At 48.6% G+C, this 22851-nt stretch overlaps 2 protein-coding genes across 8 annotated transcripts in view; one reads left to right on the top strand and one right to left on the bottom strand.

Annotated features, from left to right (window-relative positions):
- Positions 1-22851, top strand: part of LOC309525096 (macrophage mannose receptor 1-like) — a 139242-nt gene that overhangs the window by 67638 nt on the left and 48753 nt on the right. The gene's annotated exons all lie outside the window — the stretch shown is intronic.
- LOC309524621 (zinc finger protein 862-like) lies at positions 404-19739 on the bottom strand. Of its 7 annotated transcripts, XM_082209395.1 has the most exons (9): positions 19401-19495; positions 18860-18987; positions 17673-17755; positions 12806-12932; positions 9699-9788; positions 6676-6861; positions 6325-6420; positions 5303-5350; positions 404-3110 (listed from the first exon to the last, which is right to left on the bottom strand). In XM_082209395.1, exons 3-9 carry the CDS (start codon positions 17736-17738, stop codon positions 1018-1020), a joined length of 2706 nt encoding a protein of 901 aa, XP_082065521.1. In that variant the 5' UTR covers positions 17739-17755; positions 18860-18987; positions 19401-19495; the 3' UTR covers positions 404-1017. The 7 variants fall into 7 exon arrangements, with proteins under 7 accessions (XP_082065521.1, XP_082065517.1, XP_082065516.1 ...); XM_082209391.1 differs by lacking the exon at positions 18860-18987 and having other exon boundaries at positions 12806-12929; positions 19401-19739; XM_082209390.1 differs by lacking the exon at positions 18860-18987 and having other exon boundaries at positions 19401-19739.

The following is a 22851-nucleotide window of genomic DNA, read 5'->3' on the forward strand; positions in this document are numbered from 1 at the left end:
CTATTATAGCAGTGGCCCTCACTTTTCCCTGTTGTGGGAAGTAAATCTCCTTATCGTGAAACTTAAATGAACTGTGTCAAACTCGCCAGCAAATTGCTATAAGGGCGGGAGTCCTACACAAGAAACTGCACTGCCGGGTACAATCACTGTGACACACAATCTGGTGAATTATGCTCTAATGCTGTCATATAAATCTGTCTAGCTTAACTCTACTAGTACCTGGCTGGAATATTTGGTCCTAGTTCCCACCAAAAAGACCTTTGAGGCGAGAGTCCTGTATAAAAATTCCCAACGTCAATTCATTTTGTAGCTATTTTTTATTTGCTGACGTCATTTCTTTACTGCCTTAGCTTACAAACCCTTCCACAGCTGTGTGTGCAACAATAAAAACAAACAAATCATACAAGTGTTTTGTTCTTTTTAGTACCCCTTGGTACCCAAAGCATTGCAACAAAATTTTAAAAGACACCAATATTAACAATGTAGCCTCAAAAAATGAGTAAGGAAACGTGACAGGTAGAAGTGTCCAGCCAAAGGCCTTGTAGGTTGTTGTTTTTCTTGTTTTTTGGCTTTTTTAAAGGATGGCTTTGAAAACCTTTTTTTTTTTAACTAAACAAGGAAGCTGCCAGAGCATCCTGAGATTGTCACCAGGCCTGCTCAAAGCATCTGTTGGGCCCAGGACACTTTTCATGTGTGATCAACTCTCCTCTCAACCCTGGCCTGTGATCCAGGTCCATACAGGAACCCCTTCAAGCTCTGCACACCACGATGGGTTAATAGTTGAGTTGCTAGGTAACCCCAGAGCCTTCCTGTCTGGCCTGCTGCCTTTGGCTCAAACATGGCTGTTCTCCCTTTTGAGCTTGGTTAGACTGACACAAGGGGAGGGGAGAGGAAAGGAAGGGGAGAAATCAGGTGCTGATGTCTTGCACCAATGCAACTACAGGTCATATTCACACCCTGCACTGTGCTCCGAGCCGGATCCCATCAACGACGCACGTGAGGACGGGGGCCGAGTTGTCAACAACGACGGCCTGATGATGTTAAGTACCAGTGCTCGATTGCAGGCAATGGGTCAAAGTCCGGCACTGCCACCCCATTGACTGCCACCATCACAAGAGAGTTTGCCACTTCGTTGGAAAGCTTCAACCTCTCATAAGTCCTTATCAGGTTCATAACAACGCAGCCCCGCTTACAGCTTCCTGTAGAGATTCGTAAGCATGCAGAAACTGAGGCGAGTTTGCTCAGCAAAGGAAACGCTTGGCGCTCCGCAATGGCCTTCTTGCACAGCTCTGAAAACAAAAGGTTCCTGGCCACCTTTTTAAGTTCGGCCCATTCATCCAGCAGCCTTTCCACGCTGTAGCTCGGAGGGAGAACGTAGTCAAAATATTTCGCCATGGAAAGTACCTCAGCGTCTCCAGAATTGGCAAGGCAGCTCCCAGCAGCAGGCCGGCACACTGTATCAAACACTTCTGTGCTTTTTAAGATCTGGGGCGCCGTCTCGCCGTCAAATCTCTGGTGCAGGTATTCCGCCCCGGTCAGGATGATTTTTGCTCGGTCCACTTGGAACCGGAACTCTCCCATCTCGACCACATCCAAGGAGACCCCTCTGAAAGAACCATCCTTCACGGCGGCGTTAAACTCTTCCTCCTTCGGTCCCGGCTGTTGGAGGAGGTTTTGCAAGGCGAGGTAGGCAGCTTCTACAGCAGCAGTCACTTGCCCAAGCAAGACGCTTTCTCTCTGGAACACTTCCGAGAGGGGTTTGTAAACCTGAAGGAAGTCAATCAAGAAGTGGGAAAACTTGACAAAATGGAAGCTCCTCAAGAACGTCAACATGCCTTTCGCCTTCTGCCCCTCGTGGCTGCTGGATTTCGACAGGCGCTCCATGTGAGCAACCAAAGCAGGCAAGCTTTCCAGAAGGATGCTTAGAGTTTGCCTCTTGCTCACCACCCACCTGACACTGTTTGACTCCATTAGTTTGGCCACCTTCTGGCCCAGGCGGGGAGCCGCACCCTGCAGCTCCCTCAGTCTTTCGGGAGAGGCTTGGAAAAACTTGAACGTTGCCCTGATGTGCTTTTCACAGTCCTTCACAAAGTCAACATCCCTGTAGCAGGTGCCGATGGCCGCATACTGCAGCTTGTGGGTGACACAATGGGCCGGGGACAGGCGAGGGATCACCTCTTGGAATTTGGCGACGAGCGCACTTTTGCAGGCCGCTATGCTGGCTGCGCCGCCTGTCGCAAGGCCCACGACCCACCCGGGTTTCCTGAACGGGATCTGCAGCTCATCCATGGCTGAAACGGCGGCAGCGAAGCAGGCGTCGGCGGTGTCGCCGGGCAAAGACGCCAAGCAAAGGTACGACTCCTTCACTTCCGCTCTCTTGAGGTAGCGGATGTAAATCGCCAGGCAGGGCTGGTCGGACGAATCCGTGAAGCCGTCCAAGAGGAGGCTGGCACAAGGCGACCGGCAGATGCTGTCAAGTATCTCCTTCCGCAGCGTGTCCGCGATGCACCTTATGAAGAGGGTGCATGCCACCCTGTTCCTGTACCTGGGGATGATGGGGGCTCCCATAACCTGCAGGAGGTCCAGCGCTTTCTCGTAATCGTTCAGTGGCTTCGAGTGGTAAGCGATGTCGTAAGCGGCACTGAAAAGGTGCTCCATGTTCCTCAGCACGTAGCTGGACATCTTCGTCAAGCGCTCGGCCGCCGGGGCGCCATCTGGGTCCTCCTTAGCTGTCAGCGCTCGGACGCAGAGCTTGTGAGCGTTGCTCTTGTCGTGGTGCTTCAGAGTCTCCACTTTGAACGGCCGGGTGTATCCCGTTACTAATTTGGACACTGGGCCGTGAGCGGGCGGCTTCTCTTTGCACACCACGCAGTAGAGGGTGGTCTGCCCTTTGTCGGCCTCCAGCCATGGGAATTGAGAGAACCATGACTTTTGGATAGATCGGGGGCCTAGCGTCTTTCGGGCTGCTTCCACTGCACCAGGTTCCCTTCCACAGTCCTCTGGATACAGGTTTGGAGGCCACACTTCCATTGGGGGGCACAGCGAGAGGGCATAGTCATCCATCGGGTCCTTTTCATCTGGGTCGTCCACCATTTCAACCTTGATTATTCCTTTTGGAGAGAAATTGGAGGGATAATATAGGTTGGTTGGTTGGTGTTTTTAATTAGATTAGGTTCCCAATTAGCTAAGTACTGCAGGCCCCGTTTTTCAAAATGAAATAAATATTATTATTATTATTAATTTCTATGCCACCCATCTGACTGTTGCCCCAGCAACTCTGGGCAGCTCCCAACTTCATATAATTATCATCATCATCATCATCATCATTTTATTTTATTTATACCCCACCCTCCCCAGCCAAGACCGGACTCAGGGCAGCTAACACCAGGTATAAAAACAATTGATTAAAATACAACTTCAAAAAAAGATTAAGTACAACATTAAAATGCAGCCTCATTTCAGTAGAAACTCAAATCAAAAAATTTTGGGGGATGAAAACGTCAAATCTTCACCAAGGCCAACTATCCAGACTGGTCCTACGTGGGCCAGAAAAAAGCCAGGGAAGTCCCCAAATAGGAGTTCCGTCACAGAAGGAGAAAAGGAAAAAGGAAAGAGGGGGAGGGGATCAAGTTGATTCCAAGCCAAAGGCCAGGTGGAACAACTCTGTCTTACAGGCCCTGCAGAAAGAAATCAGATCCCGCAGGGCCCTGGTCTCATGAGACGGAGCGTTCCACCAGGCCGGAGCCAGTGCTGAGAAGGCCCTGCTCTGGCTGAGGCTAATCTGACTTCTTTAGGGCCCGGAATCTCTAGGGTGTTTCTATTTATGGACCTTAAGGTTCTCCGCAGGGCATACCAGGAGAGGCGGTCCCGTAAGTACCGTAAATAAATAAATAAGTATTTTGCTATCTCTATGGTAGTTTTTGTTATGTGAATGGTGCCACAGTTCCCCTGGGTGGGCTACACAGACCTCCTGTGGTCCATGGACCACCAATTGGGAGCCACGTGTTATTAATGTGTTAACAACAAAAATCCCTGCTACCAACATAAACTGGTAACTGACACCATTGCAAGAAATTTTTGCAAGCCCTGTTGCAGGTGTAGCCAGGATTTATGTGGGAGGTGGAGGGCAGGCTTCATGTTAGATTTTTATTGATTTACTTGATTGAGGGGGGCTGCCTCCCTCCCCGCCCCCCCGGCTACGCCCATGCACTCTGTGTATGTTAGAATTCCTGCTCCATGATTAGTCATGGGATTGTTGTCTATCACATGACGGTATATGTTTTGACTCCACAGAGTGGGAAGTGACGGAGACAGGATGTTTGTGTTACTGTGTTCTGTGAAGTGGGACAATTGTCCTTTGCTCTTTTTCTCTTTGCTGTCTGATACTAGAGAGAGAGGGAGGCATGTTGCAGTGCTCCATGTGTGTTTATATGTAAATAAATTAAAGGGACCCCTGACCATTAGGTCCAGTCGTGGACGACTCTGGGGTTGCGCTCATCTCGCTTTATTGGCCGAGGGAGCCAGCGTACAGCTTCCGGGTCATGTGGCCAGCATGACTAAGCCGCTTCTGGCGAACCAGAACAGCGCACGGAAACGCCGTTTACCTTCCCGCTGGAGCGGTACCTATTTATCTATTTGCACTTTGACGTGCTTTCGAACTGCTAGGTTGGCAGGAGCAGGGACCGAGCAACGGGAGCTCACCCCGTCGCGGGGATCCCTAAGTGTGCCGGTGTCTGTTGGCACCAGTTGCTGCGATGTTTGGGCAGAGGAAAGCTTTTGAAGCTCCCAAACGAAAGACCAGGAGGGAGAGAACATGCCAGTCGGGCATGTGTCTCTGCCAGGATCCTACTCGAGTGTAGGACGAGCTCCGGACAGTGCAGGCTCTTCAAGTTCCAGCCAGGTGATTGTTGGACCTTCGAAGTGCCACCCGCTATGCATGATTTAATTTCAAACTATGTGGGCTAAAACTGGCCATCTGATGGCAAGCGATAGACAGGTGGGCAGTCCCACCCACTTATCAAAGTTGGCCTGCAGCGGTGAGTTTCCCAACTGCATCTTTGCTGCTGGCTTACCTGCCAGTTTACTGGAAAGTCAGCAGAGAGCTCAGAGGACAAGGAGCAGCCGCCAGCACTGATGGCTGTAGTACTAAGAAGGGGGGGGGAGCAACTTGTTGAGACACCCACCCCCTCCATAAAAAAGGACTTGTGGCCCTGATAACATCCTCACGCATACACCATGCAAAGGGAGCAGAGACTCAACAAAAACAAGAGGGGATGAGACAGGTCACTTTATGGAAACTCACCTCCAAGGTAACTCGGCTGAGGCACTGAAACCTCCGACATTAGGTAATCTGAGTGGATAGAAGCAGAATACAGTGGTACCTCGGGATACAGATGCTTCAGGTTACAGACGCTTCAGGTTACAGACTCCGCTAACCCAGAAATAGTACCTCAGGTTACAAACTTTGCCTCAGGATGAGAACAGAAATTGTGCTGCGGCGGCAGCGGGAGGCCCCATTAGCTAAAGTGGTGCTTCAGGTTAAGAACAGACCTCCAGAACGAATTAAGTTCTTAACCCGAGGTACCACTGTATTTAAAAAAATACTTAACTAGAAGGGAGAGAAGAGCTTATAGGCTCTGAACAAGCTTTATGAATATCGCTCTGGTGCATAGAAAGTAGGGAATGACGACCCCAGAAGTGGCAGCTGTTATTATTAATTAGGTTTCTTTAATCCCCTCTGTCCTCCCAAAGGAGCTCAGGGTGTCAAACAAAAACCTGAGCCCAGGGAAGTCATTTTCATTTATGAATTTGGATTTACACCACTCCCTTCCACCAGTTCCCAGGGCAGCTAATTATGTTTTATAATAATAATAATAATAATAATAATAATAATAATAATAATAATAATAATAATTATTTTATTATTTATACCCCGCTCATCTGACTGGGTTTCCCCAGTATATGAAAAACACAATAAAACATCAAACATTAAAAACTCCTAAATTTTTATTCCAGCATATATTAAAACCAAAAGGTGGAATTACAAATATTACAATATAAAAGGTAAGTGGAAAAGCTGTCACTAGAAGTAAAACACCAAGCAGCATAAAAACAGGATTCACAACAGGCTTTAGAACCTTGGAAAAATCAAAATGATCTTTGCCTGGGGGCGGAGGCCAAAAGCAGCATCAAAGTCGACACCAGGCGAGCCTCTCTGTGGGAACATTCTGTAATCTGGGAGCCACCACTAAGTAGGCCTTTAGCTCTGTATCTGCCTGCCATAGGCAAAGTAGTGAGGCCATCACAGGGGTTAGAAGAACTTACCTCGATGTTCTTGTCCCCCTGACTGGTTCTGGCTAAAAGCAGATTCTTTCCAGGAAGCGGTTTCTCGGATTAACTGGGAGTTTGGCACAAGGTGTTCTGCAAGGAAGCAATGTTTGCATATTTAGACTCGTGGGGTGGGGATTGATTGGTCTGTTTTGTTTGAACTCCCATCTTCTACCAAACATAATCTCACCATGGGGTAAATTAACATCTCTGCATGGAAAACGCAGGGAGACCCATCGCGTCCCTACCCACCCACCCACCTGGGATCCCTATACTATACAGGCTCTCTTTTCGCCTCCCTCACAACAAGGTTTTGGGCAAGTTACACCATCTCCACATTCTGCTTACTCTGGTGAGTTTTCTGGTGCAAGGTCAGATTCTTCCGCAAGGCAAACCCCCGCCTGCAGTCATGGCATTCGTAAGGCTTCTCTCCCGTGTGGGTCCTCATGTGCCCGATAAGAGCATATTTGGAAGAGACTATTTTCCCACACAGGGGGCAGGTTGCTTTTTTCTTCGCCGTCTTCTTGTCACTTGCTGTTTTGAAGCGAGAGGAGGAAAAAACAGGAAGCTGTCTTAGACAATAACGCAAGGAGATCTTGCTGGACCTAGTCCAATATCTGTCAGTTTGCATTTCTTAATGCCTAAAGTATTGATCTGATTGATCTTTCCCATTCTGAATAATACAAGAGGATTCTAGAAACTATTAGAAGCTTCTCTGTGTGAAAGAAGCAGGCAGGAAGGTCATGATTGTTTGGGTTATACCTTCTGGGAAGCTGGTTTGAACTAGTTCTCTTATCTCTTCCAATTAAGATCAGGCTGACTATAAATATAGGCCAAAGGGAGCCTGGGTTTTACTTTCGCTTTCTCTCTCTCTCCCTTCTGGTGTGGTGTTCAGTACATAGTACAGTGGTACCTCGGGTTAAGTACTTAATTCGCTCTGGAGGTCCGTTCTTAACCTGAAACTGTTCTTAACCTGAAGCACCACTTTAGCTAATGGGGCCTCCTGCTGCTGCTGTGCCGCCGGAGCACGATTTCTGTTCTCATCCTGAAGCAAAGTTCTTAACCCGAGGTACTATTTCTGGGTTAGCGGAGTCTGTAACCTGAAGCGTATGTAGCCCAAGGTACCACTGTATGCTTAGTGTTAAGTTTTAGTCTTGTTATAAGTTTTGTAAATGCTGCAACTGGATTTTTATGGACTGTGTCAATCCTGAATGTATTTGGATTTGTGACCATTACGATCATTTGCCTTCAGTAGAAAGTAAAGCTCTGCTGGATGAAATACAATTATTGGAGTACTACAATATATCCAAAACAATGGGAGAAATTGGAAGGATCTCAAAAGAGAAGATAGACGGGGATTGGAAGGTGCTTAAAGGATACTTGCAAAACCATATTGAAAAATCAGAACTCCTATTAGAATAAACAAGTTCCGTTTTAAATACTGAAATACTAAATAAGATAACAACGTGTAATAGAAAAAGAAGCATGAAATTAGGTTAAAGGTGGGTGAAAGAAAGTAATAGAAGTGGAAAGAAATTGCAATTGAGTAGATTGGAAGTCTAACACAAAGGTGGGGTGAGGGGTGGTGGATGGTGATGAGAAAAGGAATTATCTGTGGGACTGAATGTAGGTATGTTTGTATATATTTAAGGATTGTATGAAATTTATGTTTGTATGCTTGTATATCCGCAATATGTGTGTATTAATGCTGAATTATTTTAACAAAGAAAACTTAAAAAAAAAAATTAAAAAGAAAGAAATACAATTGCCTCTGGTCTATTTTGGGGGACTCTGTGACATGTTTTAAGGTTTTCCTCCACACATAGGACAACATCCTGTCCTTACAGGGGCCACCAAGACAACTGTAGAAATCCCACAAGTAGGACCCGAGCACGAGACCACGCTCTCCTCCTACAGTTTCCAGCAACTGGCCCTCAGAAACATCACCACCACCCACCATGAAGCCCAACCATAGTCATCATGCCTGGCAGCTATATAGGGAATTAAACAATTTATCTACTCTAAAAAGTAGAGACATCGCCTTGCCAACAAAGGTCCGTATAGTAAAAGCCGTGGTTTTCCCAGTAGTGATGTATGGAAGTGAAAGCTGGACCATAAAGAAGGCTGATCGCCGAAGAATTGATGCTTTTGACTTATGGTGCTGGAGGAGACTCTTGAGAGTCCCATGGACTGCAAGAAGATCAAACCTCTCCATTCTGAAGGAAATCAGCCCTGAGTGCTCACTGGAAGGACAAATCCTGAAGCTGAAGCTCCAATACTTTGGCCACCTCATGAGAAGAGAAGACTCCCTGGAAAAGACCCTGATGTTGGGAAAGATGGAGGGCACAAGGAGAAGGGGACGACAGAGGACGAGATGGTTGGACAGTGTTCTCGAAGCTACCAGCATGACTTTGACCAAATTGCGGGAGGCAGTGGAAGACAGGAGTGCCTTGCGTGCTCTGGTCCATGGGGTCACGAAGAGTTGGACACGACTGAAAAAAACATGCTCTTTCACTGAACTTCCATTCCACAAGCCCCCACAACAGAGATGGGGAACCTGTGGCTTTCAAGATATGGCTGGACTCTGATTCCCATCAACCTGGGACACCTTTCCCTTGGTGGTTTCCTAGCTGCTTCCTCCCACCATTCCTCCACGCATATCCAGCCCATGGCAAGAGCAGAGACAGTGGAGGCAGGGAGACAGAAGGGAGAAAATCACACAGGACTAAAGGAACAGCAGAGGGGGAAACCCTGAGGGCGATAGGGAGAATGTTTTCAAACAAGTACAGCATCTCACCGTTCAACTGCTAGGTTTCGCACGCCACTGAGGGAACAGATGCCTCCCCCAATTTTCAAGGAGGGGTCCGACGTCAGTATTTTCATCCCTCCCATGGCAAAGATCACCATATCATGTTTGTTTTACTTTCTGTCTGTGAGAAAGGAGGGGGTGGAAACTACTCTTCCAGACTTCCATCCCTAGCACTGGGTCTGTTTTTCTTTGATCTGCCTAGAGACAAGATGGCAGTATGAGGGAGCTGTATCTCTCGTACATGTTTGCTATGTTCTTTTATTTGTTTAATCAGTAGTAATAAATTAGGTATGCAACAAAACCTCCACAGCTTTGCTTCCGTTACTCTGCTGCTTTTGAGGTGCTCACAATGTGAGTCCACTGCACCAGGATTTATTCCTCCGGAACGCTGCTCTGCTGTTCCTGCGTTCCTGTGATCGGAAGGTCGGAGAATGTGCTCCCGACACGCAGCCCATGTAGGCGCTGAAGATGTGGGCTGTATATGGGTGTACGCTCATCCAGACCCCCTTAATATTCCACAGCGGGCCCTGTTGGGCCTCCCCATGCCTGCAGCAGGCCTCACCTTTCATTGCTTTTTCTCCCATATCTTGAACCCAGGGCTCCGCTCCTTGCTCCAGCCAGAAGATCAGGGTCGGTTTGGAAACTGGAAAACCTGTTTGGGAGCAAGGCAGGAGAAAAGAAAAGGGTCATGAGGAAGACAGTGGCACAAGAGGCAAGTATAATACAGATCCCTATGCAAACTTTTAACCTCCCTGGAAGTTTAAGGAGCAGAAGCAAATGGAAATGTGTGCAACAGACAGTGCAATCATATGCATGTTGTCAGGGGCTCGGGGACAGAGGCACAGGGGAGAGAGGAGATGGAGAGCGAAGGGGAAGGATCTGAGGGCAGCATAGGGGAGTATGACAGTGACCCGAGAGATTCCATTAGCTTCTCCAGCGAATCAGAAGATTCCCAGAAGGAGGCCCCGATGGTCAGGGCGAGGGGGGTCCCAGGGGGGACACACCAGGAACAGGGGGCCAGCGGGGACTCCCAAAGCAGCAGCTGGAGATCAGGACCAGCTTCCCCACCAGAGCAGAGTGGGGGGGGAAGAGTCCCAGGTGTCAGGTCCAGCTAGCCTCCCCGAAGGGGGAAGCAGTGACAGGAGCAGTGAAACGGTCAGGAGGAAGGTTGCCGGCTGGGCGCGTGCGCCAAGTTCAAATGTACAGGCGCGCGGGACAGCAGAAAGTCCGGATCGGGAACCAGGTCCTAAAGCCCGCTGGAGGCAGGGGGAAGACTCAGGGGATTCAGCGTCAGAAGAGTCTAGGAAGGGTGAAACCCCAGCTGACAGGCGGACCCAGCGGAGGAAAGAGCAGAGGAAGAGGTGGAGCAAGGCTAAGGTCTTAAACTGGTGTATCGGGGGAGGAGACTCAGATGGAGCTTCAGCGGTCTAGAGTCTAAGACGTAGAGCTGCGCGCTGCGGCTGTGAAAGCAGAACTGAACTTCAATAAAGACTTTTGTATATAACCATGAACTGGCGTTGGTCCTTTGTGAGCTGGGACCTAGGGCAGCTCTGACACATGTATACTCAGAAGTCAACCCCACTGGTCTCAATGGGGTTTTCTCCTGGGCAAGTATAGGATTGCAGCCTTACGCTGGTAAGACCTTGTTGCTTATCTTCTTTCCCCCAAAAAACAACACACAACGCAACTCCTCTAACTTTGCTGATCACTCACTCTGCACCATGCAGGAGTGAATGTCACTATAATGTAAAATTGAATTCAGCCATCTGTGCAAGAAGGCAACATTGGTATGGCAGGATGCAATGATTAATGGACTAATCTCTCTTTCATAACTTTATAATTCAGGGTTATCATGTGAAAGCATTCATGTAAAATGTAATTCACTTTGGGAATGCATTCATTGCTACAGGATGTCCATTAAGCTTAGCAAATTAAAAAAACAACAACCAGTATCTAGTCTGGATTAATAATAATAATAATAATAATAATAATAATAATAATAAATTTAGTATTTATACCCCTCCCATCTGGCTCGGCTTCCCCAGCCATTCTGGGCAGCTTCCAACAAAATATTAAAATACAGTAATGCATCAAACATTAAAAGCTTCCCTAAACAGGGCTGCCTTCAGATGTCTTCTAAAAGTCAGATAGTTCTTGTTCTCTTTGACATCTGGTGGGAGGGCGTTCCACAGGGCGGGTGCCACTACCGAGAAGGCCCTCTGCCTGGTTCCCTGTAACTTGGCTTCTCGCAGCGAGGGAACCGCCAGAAGGCCCTTGGCGCTGGACCTCAGTGTCCGGGCAGAATGATGGGGGTGGAGACGCTCCTTCAGGTGTACAGTGGTGCCTTGCAAGACGAAATTAATTCGTTCCGCAAGTCTCTTCGTCTTGCGGTTTTTTCGTCTTGCGATGCACGGTTTCCCATAGGAATGCATTGAAAATCAATTAATGCGTTCCTAGGGAAACCGCCTTCAGACCAGGTCCGGGGACAGTTTGTCCCCGGACCTCTTCTGAAGGCTGGGAGGGGGGGGACAAGGGCTTTTCTTCCCACCCCCAGCATTTTAAAAAACCCCGGGACAGCGGAGGACTTCTCCGCTGTCCGGTGATCTTAAAATGCTGGCGGGCGGCATTTTAAAATCGCCCCGGACAGCGGAGGACTTCTCCACTGTCCGGGGCGATTTAAAAGCCCCTGGGAAGGCAGGCAGGAGGGACAAAGACTTTCGCCCCCGCCCGCCTTCAGAAGGTGTTCCCGCCCCGCTTCGGAACAGCGTTCCGAAGCGGGGCGGCTGGGGCAGGGGTTCCCGCCCCCCCTCCCCGCTTCGGAACAGCGTTCCGAAGTGGGGCAGCTGGGGCAGGTGTTCCCGCCCCCCCTCCCCGCTTCGGAACAGCATTTTAAAATGCTGAGGGTCGGCAGCGCTTCGCTCCCGACCCCCAGCATTTTAAAATCTCCCCGGGACACGGGACACGGGGAGATTTTAAAATGCTGGGGGTCGGCAGCGAACCCCAGCATTTTAAAATCTCCCCGGGACAGAGACTTCTCTGCTGTCCCTTGGAGATTTTAAAATGCTGGGGGTCGGCAGCGAACGCTTCGCTCCCGCCCGCCAGCATTTTAAGATCGCCCGGGGCAGGCGGGGGGGGGAAGGCAGGCGGGGGGGGGAGCAAAGACATTTGCCCCCCGCCGGCCTTCAGAAGAGGTCCTCTTCTGAAGGCCGGCTGTGGGCGAAAGTCTTTGCTCCCGACCGCCAGCATTTCCCTATGGGCTTTCGTCTTGCGATGCAAGCCCATAGGGAAATTCGTCTTGCGAAGCGCCTCCAAAACAGAAAACCCTTTCGTCTTGCGGGTTTTCCGTCTTGCGAGGCATTCGTCTTGCGGGGTACCACTGTACTGGGCCGTGGCTGTTTAGGGCTTTAAAGGTCAGCACCAACACTTTGAACTGTGCTCTGAAATGTACTGGGAGCCAATGTAGGTCTTTCAAGACCGGTGTTATGTGGTCTCGGCGGCCGCTCCCAATTAATTAAGTGGCCATTTATTGGCATCTGTACCATACATTCTAATGACCAGTGTTGTGCTTTCCACATATACATTTAGATCTTTTACATAAATAAAATTGCTGGGAGACACGGGCAATTCAGAGTTTCCCAGGTCCTGTGACCTTGGGAAATAGTTCTTTACCTAGGGAGGCCACGTTCTCGTAGTTCTCTTGCATGACCTCCTTGTACAAGGCTTTTTGCTCTGGCTCCAGCAGATCCCACTGCCCCTTTGTGAAACAGACAGCCACATCCTCAAAGGTCACCGGCTGCTGGAAGGAAAGGAAAGAAAGCTCAGCCTCAGGCACACCACCAAAAAAAACTTCACACCTGAACCAAAACAGAGGAACAATAGATGCAACTCCCTGCAAATTGAAAAAAATGAGACCTGGCCCGTATATGCAGCAGGCAAAATGGGCTGCACCACTGCAAATGGGGGGGGGGAGGTGTGTTTTTAAAAAATATCACCCTACACTAAGAGTCACCTGCAACAATAAAAACAACAATGGACTAGCAGGCAAAGGACCAAGCTGCCTTTCCCCACTGATGTGCTTTTCTTCTATATGCAGGGTGTGGTGTTTCTGTAAATAATAATAACAATAATAATAATAATAAGGCTTCTCCAGCCACTCTGGGCAGCTTCCAACAAATATTAAAATATTTGTTAAAATACCGTAATGCATCAAACATGAAAAGCTTCCCTAAACAGGGCTGCCTTCAGATGTCTTCTAAATAGGCCTGGGAGAGGCTTCCGGGACACGGCTGCTGTTGCTGCTTTGTGAGTGCTGGGAGGACCGCTCCCTCTCCTGCCAACTCCATCCGGCCTAGGGGGGCGGGGCCTGCACTCATCGCCACAGCATAAGAGGCCAGAGAGAGGCTTCCGGGACACGGCTGCTGTTGCTGCTTTGCGAGTGCTGGGAGGACCGCTCCCTCTCCTGCCAACTCCATCCGGCCTAGGGGGGCGGGGCCTGCACTACCACTACAGTTTAGAGGACAGAGCAGCTACCGGCAGCAATGGACAAAATAGTTTTAAATGTTTTAATTGCTTTTAATTTGCAGCACCTTAAGTGGGGGTTGTTGTTTTTTATAATATTATATTATTTCATTATCTGCTGCAAATGTTAAAGATGTTTATATATATTTTAAGGTGTTTAAAGGTGCTTTTATTGTTTACTTTGTTGTACCACCGTGAATGGTGGTTTTTATCTATGTATTTTTGTTTGTTCTGTCTTGTTTTGTTTTTTGGGTTGAACATTCAGTGGGGTGGGGATTGGTTTTGTTTGGGCATAATTGTTTTTGGTTGTTTTGTTTATTATTTTGTAAATGGAGGTTAGTATGAGGCCTGGGATTGCTACCGTGGAGGGGCGAGGGAGGTATGGCGGTGGGGGCAGATGTTATAGGCGAAGGGGATCGAGATACGGATATGCTCGTACCCCTTCCAATCTGCGCCCCATCCCGAGAGACGAGGGTAGGGTGAGCAAGGATTACTCACCTCCTTCACTGGTGTTGTGCAATGCCAGGTCTATAGGCAACAAAACCGCTACCCTGCGTGATTTCTTTATCTCGCAGGGAGTCGACCTGGCTTGTGTGACGGAGACCTGGGTGCGCGAAGGGGTAACTGTTACCTTATGAGAGATGGCGCCCCCGGGTTTCTCCGTCCTCCACCAGTCACGGACTGTGGGCCGGGGGGGAGGGGTGGCAGTATTAATCCGGGAAGATTGTTCTTTCAGGGCTCTACCATCGCCATCGATCCCCGGCATTGAATGTGTTGGCCTAGTGTGGGGCTCCGAGGAGAGCTTGGCTGTCTGGCTGGTGTACCGGCCACCTAGCGCACCAGCAGCCACCCTGTCAGGCCTGCTGGAGGCGGTGGCCGGCTGGGCCTTGGAGTTCCCTAACCTATTGGTATTGGGAGACTTCAACTTCCATGCTGATGCCACTCCCTCCTCACAGGCTCTGGACCTGGTGTCTTCCATGGCGACACTAGGGCTCTCCCAGTTTGTTTCGGGCCCCACACATCAAGCAGGCCACACGCTGGATTTGATCTTTGGCGCCGGTATAGATGTGATCATGTGTCCTTCAATGAAGGTGCCATGGTCTGATCACTACGCTCTGAAAGCCAGGATTGACTTTCCACCCCCACCCTGCTTAGGTGGCGAGCCGATTTGGGCTCGCCCGCAGAGGCTGATGGACCCGGATAGATTCCGTCAAGCCTTGCGGGACCTTACTCCCCCTGGCGACTCATTGACTGAGCTTGTTGAGGGCTGGAATACCCAGCTCCTGGCAGCCATCGATGAGATCGCACCTAAGCGCCCTCTGCGACCCCGCAGAAACCGGGCTCCCTGGTTTACCAAGGAGCTTCGGAAAATGAAGCGGGACCTCAGACGGCTAGAGCGAGTATGGCGGGGTGCCCGTGACGGAGCCTCAAGAACATCTTATAGGGTTTTTCTGAAAACCTATGAGATGGCAGTGAAGGCCGCTAAGAAATCTTACTTCTCGGCCTCCATTGCATCCGCTAGCTCTCGCCCGGCACAATTATTTAATATAATTCGGTCTTTAACGTCCCTTGAAGGACAGCCAAATTTAAACAACAATTTGACACACAGCTGTGAGGCATTTGCGAGCTTTTTTGCGGAGAAGGTCCTGTTGCTCCGCCATGACCTCCCTGCCAATTTGGATACAATAAAGGAACTGGAGGCCCCTCGACTGTCCTCGGGTCCAGTATTGGACCACTTTGACCGGATATCTCCAGCCGATGTGGACAGATTCCTCCAAGCTGGAAAGCCCACCACCTGTCCTCTTGACCCGTGCCCGTCCTGGCTGATTAGAGCGTGTCCAGACGAGGTGCGGGGCCCCCTGGGGGATATCATCAATTTGTCCCTTGGCACCGGGATATTCCCAGGGGAACTGAAGGAGGCGGTGGTGCGTCCGCTCTTAAAGAAAACATCATTAGATCCCTCAGATCTATCCAATTACCGCCCGGTCTCTAATCTTCCATTCCTGGGTAAGGTGATTGAGAGAGCGGTTGCTGAACAGCTTGGTAGGTTTCTGGATGAAACATCGGCTTTGGATCCATTCCAGTCCGGCTTCCGCGCTGGTCATGGGACCGAGACGGCTCTGGTCGCCCTAACAGATGATCTCCGCAGGCAGCTGGATCGAGGCGGGTCGGGGCTGCTGATTCTTCTAGATCTGTCAGCAGCCTTTGACATGGTCGATCACAAACTCCTGGACCACCGCCTTGCCGACGTGGGGATCCAGGGCACAGTCCTTCAATGGCTGCGCTCGTTTCTCTCTGGTCGGGGACAGAGGGTGGCGCTTGGGGGGGAATTGTCATCACGCCACTCCTTGGTGTGTGGAGTGCCTCAGGGTGCAATTCTCTCCCCGATGCTTTTTAACATCTTTATGCGCCCCCTCGCCCAGCTTGTCAGGAATTTTGGGCTGGGTTGTCATCAGTATGCCGATGACACCCAACTCTATCTGTTGATGGATGGCCATCCTGACTCGGCCCCAGATACACTGACCAGATGTCTGGAAGCTGTGGCTGGATGGTTACGTGGGAGCCGGTTGAAGTTAAATCCTTCGAAGACGGAGGTCCTCTGGCTGGGGCGGGACGATATGGGATTGAGGGGGCAACTCCCATCTCTTGCGGGGGTGCAATTAGTGCCAGCACCGGCCGTTAAGAGTTTGGGTGTAATCTTCGATACCTCCCTCTCTATGGAGGCGCAGATTACAGCTATAACAAAGGCGGCATTTTTTCATCTCCGCCAAGCTAAGCAGTTGGCCCCTTATCTCTCTCGTCCTGACCTAGCCACTGTGATCCATGCGACGGTCACCTCCAGACTGGATTATTGTAACTCGCTCTACGTGGGGCTGCCCTTGAGACTGACCCAGAAACTCCAGCGGGTGCAGAATGCCGCGGCGAGACTCCTTATGGGGTCTTCGCTGCGAGAGCACATTCATCCAGTATTATACCAGCTGCACTGGCTCCCGGTGGAGTACAGGATCAGGTTTAAGGTGCTGGTTTTAACCTTTAAAGCCCTATACGGCCTAGGACCCTCGTACCTACGGGACCGCCTCTCCTGGTATGTCCCACAGAGAAACCTACGGTCAGCAAATAATAACATCCTCAAGGTCCCAGGCCTCAGAGAGGTTAGGCTGGCCTCAACTAGAGCCAGGGCCTTCTCGGCTGCGGCTCCAACCTGGTGGAATGCTCTGTCACAAGAGACTAGGGCCCTGCGGGACCTGACATCTTTCCGCAGGGCCTGCAAGACAGAGTTGTTCCGCCAGGCCTTTGGTCAGGGCGCAGCCTGACCCCCTCCTCTGGCAACCTGCACAAAATCTTGCTTAATCGGTTGCCATCAATTTGATTTTAACTAATTTTATAATGAAATATTTTTAGAATGTATGATTATTTGATTGTTTATTTGATTGTTGTTAGCCGCCCTGAGCCCGGCTTCGGCTGGGGAGGGCGGGATATAAATAAATTTTTTTATTATTATTATTATTTATTAAATGTCAAATGACATCTGGTGGGAGGGCGTTCCACAGGGCGGGTGCCACTACCGAGAAGGCCCTCTGCCTGGTTCCCTGCAACCTCACTTCTCTTAGCAAGGGAACCGCCAGAAGGCCCTCGGCGCTGGACCTCAGCGTCCGGGCTGAACGGTGGGGGTGGAGACACTCCTTCAGACATACTAGACCGAGGCCAGTATAATGGAAGCATTAATGGAAGTATTTTAAAAAAAATGGTATTCCCACTGGGATCAATGATCTCCCATTTTATTCTATTGTATGCAATTTCTCCCTGTGTGTGTCTGTTTGTGTGTGTAGGAATTTAGGGTGGGGGGTGAGGAAGATGGTGGGACAGTGATAGCAAACTACATCTGGTTCCACAGATTAAAAACAGACTTGTAAAAGGGGATTTGAAGCTTCCTGGTCAAATGAGTGAGAGGGGTTTGGGGTTTCTCCCATATTATATTATTATATAGCCAAAAACCGTGCCATGGTAGACCACACACCTGGGAAGACTCTACCGCAGCAACGTCCTTTTCCCAAGGAGGAGATGTTGACCTCAGTTGAAACATGGAACACTTTTCAGAGCCTGTGTGAACAAGAGACAAAAGTGAGGATACATTTTCAGTGAAATTGATTGATTTTTATTTATAAAAATATTTATATACAGTGGTACCTCAGGTTACATACGCTTCAGGTTACAGACGCTTCAGGTTACAGACTCCGCTAACCCAGAAATAGTACCATTAGCTAAAGTAGTGCTTCAGGTTAAGAACAGTTTCAGGTTAAGAACGGACCTCCGGAACGAATTAAGTACTTAATCCGAGGTACCACTGTACCACTATTCACAGTGGTTTATGAAAGCTATACGTAAAACCATACCATAAGAACATTAAGATAAGAAATCCACTAATTATTATGGCAGATGTGTTCTTAATTTTCTGCATAAACCTGATGGAATGGAAAAGCTCTGAACAGGTGCTTAAAGGTTAAAATGGAAGGTGCCCGCTGAATCTCTATTGGCAGAGTGTTCCACCACACAGGGCTTATGATACAAAAGGCCTAGTTTCTTGTTGTCAAATGAGCCTCGACAACTTGGGGAACAACCAACAATGCTCTTAGAGCTGTGATATGAGGGTTCCTTGAGATACCCTGGAGCTAAGATGTTCAGTGCGTTGGCTGATTAACAGTCTATGTCCTTTTAAATGTGTGGGTATTGGTTTGGTTTGTTTTCTTCTTGTGTGTGTTTTTATTATGTACTATATTCTGAATTTTTATGTTGTGGATGAAGGGCGATATACAAATTTAATTAATAATAAATACATATTCTCTCAAAATATTTGAAGCTGATAGGAATGAAAGGCATATCTGCAGAAGGGGTGGGAACGCAGGAGCGGCAAAATATTATTAATACTATTTTGCCCTTTAGCAAAACAGCAAGATATGAAAAGACCCGAAGAGACAGGAACAATCAGGTTCCCTTTCGGTTTTTGCAGAAACCAGGAGACATTATGACCTAGTCACTGCCTCTCAGCCTAGTTTACCTCGCAGGGTTCTTGTGGAGATTAATTGAATACGCGGGAAAAACACTTTGAGTTCCTTGGAGAAAAAGGTGGGCTAGAAATGCAAATACTGTTAGTCAGTAAAGGGGAGAGAGAGACTCTTTAGTTTGACGCAGCCCAGCTCATCTCACCTTTTGAAACGATAGGAGCGCAGCATTGATCTATGTTCCCTTCAGACGCCTAACACAAATTGCTAATGAATGGAAAGAATTTCAGCGGTCCCGGAAGGCAAGCAGTCGACTCATTCCAAGATTTTTGTCTGCAAATATGAAACCAACAAAAACGCCCCTGAGCGGCGTGGGCGTGGGTGGGGGACAAGAATGAATGGACCGACATTCAGGGGATGATGCGCCCCTGAAACAACCGGAGCTTGGAGCAGGCAGGATTTTATCCAAATTAAGTCCTTTCCTCGTTTTAGAGTCGAGGTGAGATCTTTGCTTTGGGGATGCCACCACGACACTAGACTGTGCCTGATCCTTCCCCCATATGGATTCAGTCCAATTCCCCCGAACAATAAGCCTCTCTCCATCCCATTCTCCGCCGCCGCCCACACCCCCCATATTTCTCCCCCCATATTTCTCTCCCTTGCTTAACACCACCGCACGTCGAGAAAGACAAAAGGCAGCCCGGGAGCCGACGACGCCACCCCTAAACTGCAAAAAGAAGCCTTACATAAATGAAAAGTGCATTGAACCCGATTTTCCCCTTCATTCCCCTGCGCTGGGTCTCTGCTTGCCTGCAAAGCTGAAGCCATCAGTGCAGTCCCGCAGCTCCTCGGGGCCGCGCTCTGCTGCCATCGGGGGTGCATCGGGAGGTTCCCAGGCAGGGATCCCTCCAGCAAAGGGATCGCCCCTCTTTCCTGAAGCGGCGGCGACCCACTCACTCCATGGCTCCGGCTCTGCATCCGAAGCTTGGATCCACTAAAACACACAGGCACGCACGCTGGAAATCTATTGGCTACGGCGCGCCAGGCGCCCCCTTTCCTGCGGCTGCATTGGAGGCGCCGAGAGCAGCCGGCCTGGTCCCGGGGAATTCCGGGAGTTGTAGTCTCCGAAGCTCCACCCTTTCCCCACTAGTTAATCTGATTCAATTCAGCGCCGCCGAGATGCTGGTGGTGCTGATGCTGTAGGCAAGCAGCCCTGCCGTTTATAAAAGCTGCCAAAATGAAAGGTAAGGGAGCGAGCGGTCACTGATCCTGTCACCTGCATGACAAAGAATGGAGAATTCCCACTGGAAGGGGATGTCGGAGACCATGCAATGTTTTTTTGTTTTGAAAAAGCAGGTGCATAATAAATCCTGTTTTCTTCTCCGCCTGAAATGGTTAGACACGCTTTCAAGGTGGGACATTAGAAGCTACCCATCAGCTTGCGCAACCGGCAAGGCAATGTGGCACGTTTTCATCAGCCTAACACAGTTTTAAGGTCCATTCATAAGTACAGATTTATAAATATGCTTCAGTTGCAGTTTTGAAAACGCCTCCGGTTAGAATAGCGAAGTGTTTATTTATATTATTCGCTTAGCAAAAACTTATATACCACTTTGAGTGTAGTAAGAACTAAGCAACCTACAAGAATTGTTATTAAAATCATCCATAAAAATAGTTGGACACAAATAATTAAAACATTTTAAAGATAATTAAAATAACAGCAAGAGATTAAAACATGTCAGTGTCTACATGTCTGGGTAGGCTTGCCATAATAAAATATTTTCAGCAGGTGCCGAAGAGTATAGCAAAGGTGCTGATGTCAAGTGGCAAGGAGTTCCAAAGTGCAGGTGCTGTCACACAGGATCAGTTTCTTACAAGTGCAGAATGCATGTTATGAGGCACCTGTAACAGAACCAGTTCCACAGAATGAAGCAGTTGAGTGGATACATATTGGGTAAACTGTTGATATGTAGAGGCCACAAACAATGCATTTTGTTCCTTTTGGCCGTTGATTTTACTTTGACATTGCTGCTGGTTTTGACAACATACGTCTCAAAGGTTGGGACCTTGTTACTTTTGTTTGCTTTTATATTTGTAAGCCTTTTTGAGAAACTACTGTGTGGAAAGCAGAGTATAAATTGTAAAAACAAAGTAAGCTTAATGTACAATGTCCATAAAGCGAGTGATGTCTCCAGGCAGTGTTGAAAATAGCATTCAGTGAAAGTGAAGTGGATCCACTACGCACTTTGCTATAGCATCACATAGTGTGGATCTGACCTCTGTGTTTGCAGGCATATACACTCACTCACACACATATAAAATTCCAGAGTTTAGATTAGGGACAAGTAAATTCAAGAGCTGATTGGGTGGGGGGACGGAGAATGATGTGCCCCCCCTGTCTAGGCTGCTCACTAACCAAATCCTCCAACAGTGGTAGGGAACCATTTTTGCCCCACATTGTGCAAGACAATCAGTTAAAGGGCACATTCTGGCGCAGGGTGGGACGTGAGGGGAAAGCAGAGTAGGGTCATTGTGGAGTGTAGCCTGGGGATATGGGATGTGGCCTGGGAAGAGTTCCAAGGGCCAGATTGAGAGGCCCCTGGGGCCACATTCAGCCCCTAGGCCTCAGTTTCCCCGCCTGTCCTACAGGCAGTTGAAATCTCCAACCAAGCTGCTGAAGATAAGGGTGAATCCAATCAACAGGGATTCTAGAAAGTTAAGCAGCACATTTGAGAGATAGCTACACTGATTTTAACACTGCACATGTTTCTTCCACTGAGAAATGAAAGTTGTTTAGACGCGGCAGCTAAAAAAGCCAATGCAATTCTGGGCTGCATCAATAGGAGTATAGCATCTAGATCAAGGGAAGTAATAGTGCCACTGTATTCTGCTCTGGTCAGACCTCACCTGTGTCCAGTTCTGGGCACCACAATTCAAGAAGGACACTGACAAACTGGAACGTGTCCAGAGGAGGGCAACCAAAATGGTCAAAGGCCTGGAAACGATGCCTTATGAGGAACGGCTAAGGGAGCTGGGCATGTTTAGCCTGGAGAAGAGGAGGTTAAGGGGTGATATGATAGCCATGTTCAAATATATAAAAGGATGTCACATAGAAGAGGGAGAAAGGTTGTTTTCTGCTGCTCCAGAGAAGCGGACACGGAGCAATGGATCCAAACTACAAGAAAGAAGATTCCACCTAAACATTAGGAAGAACTTCCTGGCAGTAAGAGCTGTTCGACAGTGGAATTTGCTGCCAAGGAGTGTGGTGGAGTCTCCTACTTTGGAGGTCTTTAAGCAGAGGCTTGACAACCATATGTCAGGAGGGCTCTGATGGTGTTTCCTGCTTGGCAGGGGGTTGGACTTGATGGCCCTTGTGGTCTCTTCCAACTCTATGATTCTATGATTGGTGAAATCTACTTCTTTTCTGGAGAGAGTGAACCTCTGGAGTCTCTGTTTTTAGTCAAGTGAAGGCTGGTCTCCAGTTTCCATGCTGACTTGACTGCAAAAAGCGCTAAGTGCCACACATCAGGAAATGAAACATTGCCTAGAACTGTGTCGGCCTGTGACACCACTTCCCATACTGGATTGTCATTGTGAGGTGCAGCACTGCAAGAAATGAGAGAGTTGCCTGCCGTTTTCATGACTGGCAAATTCAGTGCACCTCACATAAAGCCTGGTATGGGGAGGGGTGGTTAGGGCTGGGAGAAAGCTAGTGATCACTAAGAGCATGAGCTGTGCAAGTGTGTAAGGGGAGAGACGTTGGGAGAAGAGAAGGAAGAAACTGCTTAGGATTTCTGGCCAGATGTGAACACAGAATGCTTCCAAGTTTGTGCACATGTAGCAGCAGTTTTTAAAAATACATAAAAGTATTACAGGGTAAGACCACTAAAAAAAGATGCTGGGAAGAATAGCAAACTGCACAGAGTGTGGAGGCTACTGGAAAACCTTCAACAAACCACACTCATCCTGTGTACAATTACTGAGGGGACACTGTAGGCAAATACTGAGTTACAATTATGTATGACTACAGTTAGTGGTTTCTGGATTATGAATTCAGCTCCTACTCAGCAAGTGAAGAGCACACATATAAAATGGGCTACAAATAAAGACAATCAACCCTAGAAGTCCCCTGAAGTGATTTTGAGGCACATTTCCCTCCTTCTAATCAACACTCCCCTCTTAAAGGATGTAGTCTCA

The sequence above is a fragment of the Podarcis vaucheri genome, assembly GCF_965113315.1.
Source record: "Podarcis vaucheri genome assembly, chromosome: 2".
Classification (NCBI taxonomy): domain Eukaryota; kingdom Metazoa; phylum Chordata; class Lepidosauria; order Squamata; family Lacertidae; genus Podarcis; species Podarcis vaucheri.